Here is a 4,571-nt window from a genome sequence, read left to right on the forward strand (position 1 = left end):
TAAACACGGAAGTGGCAAGCAAACGAAACGACCACCTGGGACACAGAAACGGTGAAGGAAGTAAGCTATTTGAGAATATTAATCAAAAGCGAGGGAAAGCGGTTAAACATTACGAAAAGTATGTGGATATTTGTTATCTTTCAAATTCGTAACAGGACAAAATAGCCCTGTTTCCAGCCCACTAACACGGTTAATGGTAGTCCTGTCCGTTATCCGAGCTGGTACAACACAGCCTGGGCATGATAGGGTCATTTGTAACCCACGGAGCGAAATACAAATACACAGTTATAATGGAAAACCTCATGGTATGAACTGACTTTAGGACTAGTTGTGCAGTATTATAAATGTTTAAACACTAGGACTAGCCTGATTGTGGCTCACCCGGATGATAGCCCACAGCCTGGGTCCTTTTAGCTCTATATACATCTGGCATCATGCAACTCAAAATATGTGTCAGTTATATGTAGAGCTATGGCCTTTATCCCTAGTTTATCCCACTAGAGATTTGTTCTATTGTTCCTACATGTTTATCTAGATTATTCTGGTTCACCCAAGCAAGCGATGTAACGCACCGTGTGGCTGATAGGTGGGGCTACAACACAACTGTGGAGACCTGACCCAGCTGTGTTGTAAATGAGAATCATACATCTTCTTAAACACACACACACACACACACACACACACACACACACACACACACACACACACATGGAGTTAGGGTTATTTTGTGATTATAGTTAGTGAGAAAGGTCCTAAATTTAAACATAAAATAAAAATCTCCCAGCCAAATGACTTCTTGCCCTTTCTCAGGTTTGTGTTCCCACACATTTCCTTTCTGCCCTAGCTCTCACAATTTGTAATTCATACTCACAATTCACTCTCACGTTCCTAGACATTGGTCCTATGGGGCTCAGAACAAAGCTACGTGTGTTGTTGGAAGTAGCTTATGAACTCAACTTGGCCAGAGGGGTCTTGAATTGTTAGGTCCCCCCCTCATGAACCTGTTTCGATGAACCGCGATTTGAGTAATGTTTTCTCAAGACAAGGAGGGTGCCATAAAATGTGGCCTGTGAAGCCCTTCGAGACTGTGACTGGGTTCAAGGGTGAAACAAATACAATTGACTGGACTTAAGAGCTGCACATACATGTGAGCTATACAGACGCTTGAAAATATTTTTGATTTTGACTTCCTGAACCCAGGCCATTGAATAACGATGTGTAAAACAATATAATCCCCTGCAATTCTGTCTTCCTCCTCTTCAGGAGCCAATCACCCACGAAAGGCTGACCCCCTGTTGTGAAGGATGGATCAAGTTGCAGAGGGTTTGTAACACACTCTTACACAACACACACTCTTACAACACACACTCTCACACACACACAGCCAACTCACATCCTTCCATCAGGACCGCCGTTCACACGTCTGTCATTTATGATGGCTAGTTCTCTGTTGCATCTAGGCGACAATGATCAATATGTTCTCGCAAAGACTGAAAATGATAATGAAAACAGGAACAGATGGAATAGCAAATCTCCCAGTAGGGTTTTAACAGTGGATTCAATTCCTTTTTTCTTCAGCGTTTGCGGCGAGGAATTTAGTATCTTGACGCTGACCTTCAGCCGCACAATCTAGTGACTTAACCACGCAGGGTTTTCCAGGGTTTACAGTATCGCCGTGCAGCCTTAGCATGAACACATTCTGAACCCTACAAGTGAAGCGGCAGATGTACCAGAGGCTGCAGTCCGCTATACAGCAACTCAGCAAGAGAAAGGTTCAAACCCCCAGCAGGGAGGCTTCTGCATGTCAGTAGAGACCGTGTTTGGTGGGGAGCTGTAGGTTCTATGCCATTCTGTTTGTGGTTGGCAGTGACAAGTCAAATGATGTACTAACACACGTTGCACTGTTCTTTTGGGTAATGATGACCAGTGTGAATGTGACAACCTGTCGGTCAGTGGACCTGCCCAATTAGCTCCCATCTACATTTGTACGGTCAAATGCGGAAGCACAAAGCATGGTAGGAAGTGAAGTCAGTTAAAGGTGTCCAAAACCACGCTTTGTCAGAATATGAATACAGAGTTTTAAAATAAATAACCTTCACACAAAGGATTTAACAATTGCAACCACACCTTCAGCTCCCCCCCGGGGAACATGTGTGTCTCGTGTTTTAGGAGAATTCCTCAAGCCCCGTCCACACGCTAGCCCGGTCTCTCCGGTGACGACACATGTTCCACATTCCTACGGACCCCCCACCCCCCACCCCCTCCGCTCTTCCCCTCTCGCCCCCTTCCGCTGGTCCCTAACGACCCCTCTACCACCACCCCCACCGCGTCATACCCTCTCTGCGGTTCAAAGACTCGGGCCGAGTTCAATCGTCCCTCCCTGTTCACATCCAAACGCTCATGTACCAGTGCACGTATGCACGTCTGTCTCTGGTGGGAATTCACCGAGCTGGGTAACAGGGATGGGGATGTTTTTCAAGTAGAAACATTAACACAATAGAAGGTTTTCTTTAAAGGGGAATTCACATTAAATCCATGTGAATGTTTTTGTTTTGCAGAAAGAGACGTCGGCCAGGTTCCATTACATTGCAACGTAACTTTTGGAGCTGATTTGGTTCAGTGACAGTGAATTCCTAGTGAACGCTTAGACAAAACAGGGGCCGTTAAAGAGGGGACGAAAGAAAAAAGAAAAGCTGGTGCTCTCAAGACCCATCCATGGAGAACGCACACACACTGAGAGCCCCCCCACCCCCCCACCCCCCCCCCCAAAGAAAAACAACCAAACACCTCTCTTGTTTCTGCAACTCTGTTCCCCCGCCGTGGCCGTTAGGGGGGAGAGAGGGGCCCGTCGTCTTCCCCAGAGTATTTTGGCTGCAGATCGGAGTGGAATGCAGAGCTAATGCCGGGTTCCTCCGTAACTACCCAGCAAGCCTCAGCTGTTGTTATGGCTGCTTTACTCTGCCTGTTCAACATGCTACCCCTAAGCCTCGCATGAAGCCTGTTTACAACATCTATGTCCAACGCGGGCAGTGTAAGCCAGAAACTGCCCCCTCTAAGTATGGCAGAATGAAAATAATAAATATTGATGTGCATAATGTATTATTGATCAAAGCCATTTTTAATTTAGGTTGGGTTTCCCAAAGTCGTTATGATTACTGGGGGTGGTGATTGACTAAGTGCAGGTCAATTAGTTGAAACTGTAGTCTGTAATGTGTAGCGTGAATGATTATCTTAGTCACTGATATAATAACAGAATAGAAAAAAGATGCCAGTATTACATTTTTTTGCCTCTAACAGCTGTTTTGTTAAATGAGGAGAAAAGTGATGTGATCAAAGAAACCAATACATCATCTCTGTTGGTCCTTATAACAAAGCAGCTGGTTACCACAATGTCACACAATATCACAATGTGTCATTGTGAGTGAATGCCAGAAATGGCAAGCTATTATTGGCTAATGAATGTTACCAAATAAAAATGCCTTCATTACATATCGCCTTGGCCAATGGGCAGAGTGTAACCTTACCTGTGTCTGTTTGTCCGTGTGTTGTGTGTGTTTGTCCGTGTGCACCTGCAGGTATGGACCCTAATGTGCTCAGACTGGAGATCGCAGATCTGTGGAACAATAAGGAGTTGACCGGGGTGAGTCAGCGACGCAGCGAGTCCAGTCAAATCAGACATTCCTCTAACCTTGGCCCCACATGCACACCTTTTTACACACCCCCCCAAATCTAAACTGTGCGTCATTGACGTGCCTGTCAGACGTGCCAGTTCCCGCTTTGAACACGTATTGAATCTTTTTCCTGTAGACACGGATGCGAAAGAAAACCACGAACTTCTACAGAAACACCCCCCCCCCCCCACCCCCACCCCCACCCCCAGCTACTTCACAGCCCCTTCAATGCCAGTCACGATCCCCCCCCGGTCTTTGAACGTTGCATCTCCCCAGCTCCCCCCCCTCCTCCTCCTCCTCCTCCCCCTCCTCCTCCTCTCACCGGCCCTCTCTCTCTCTCTCTCCACATTCCCCCGTGTCATCTGCCCTCCCCAGCTGCACGCGGTGGCCTCCCAGGGCTTCTCCCAGGTGGCCCGGCCCCTGGAGGCCCTGCTCACCATCCTGGAGGGCTGCGCCGTCCACAAGAAACCCGCCGACCTCAAACAGAGGGTCCTGCTGGAGTTCCAGCAGTGGCTGAAGGACCACCCACAGGTCAGCCGAAAGAAAACGGTGCCCTCTGACCTCGGAGCTCCATGGATATGAGGGCTGAGACTAATGATTATTTTTATTGTTTATTCCATCTATCTGGGAAACAAAAGCTGTTTTGGATCTGAAACAGAATACCATCCATTTAAGTGCATTTCTGAAGCCATAGGCAACAAGTTTTTGTATGTTTTTTTTGTATGTTAATGAAGCTATATTTTAAGTTATATATAACTTAATATATATACTTAATATATACATTTTTTTAATCTTCTTGAACTTGCATGAATCCGCTAAATGTTTCCATTTCTCGGTCAAAGGTTTCAATAAGCATCCGATGCTCTGTACCTGTAATCAGACCAAACTATTTTAATTATA

General features: G+C 46.2%; 1 protein-coding gene across 3 annotated transcripts; it reads left to right on the top strand.

Annotated features, from left to right (window-relative positions):
• Nucleotides 1-4,565, top strand: exd3 (exonuclease 3'-5' domain containing 3). 3 transcript variants are annotated; one of them, XM_084486919.1, is made up of 4 exons: nt 1-60; nt 1,264-1,323; nt 3,576-3,640; nt 4,047-4,565. In XM_084486919.1, exons 2-4 carry the CDS (start codon nt 1,305-1,307, stop codon nt 4,251-4,253), a joined length of 291 nt encoding a protein of 96 aa, XP_084343045.1. In that variant the 5' UTR covers nt 1-60; nt 1,264-1,304; the 3' UTR covers nt 4,254-4,565. The 3 variants fall into 3 exon arrangements, with proteins under 3 accessions (XP_084343045.1, XP_084343047.1, XP_084343046.1); XM_084486921.1 differs by having other exon boundaries at nt 25-51; XM_084486920.1 differs by having other exon boundaries at nt 29-118.
• Nucleotides 4,566-4,571: the final 6 nt, after the last annotated feature.

Source organism: Micromesistius poutassou (assembly GCF_964030765.1).
Source record: "Micromesistius poutassou genome assembly, chromosome: 22".
Taxonomy (NCBI): Eukaryota; Metazoa; Chordata; class Actinopteri; order Gadiformes; family Gadidae; genus Micromesistius; species Micromesistius poutassou.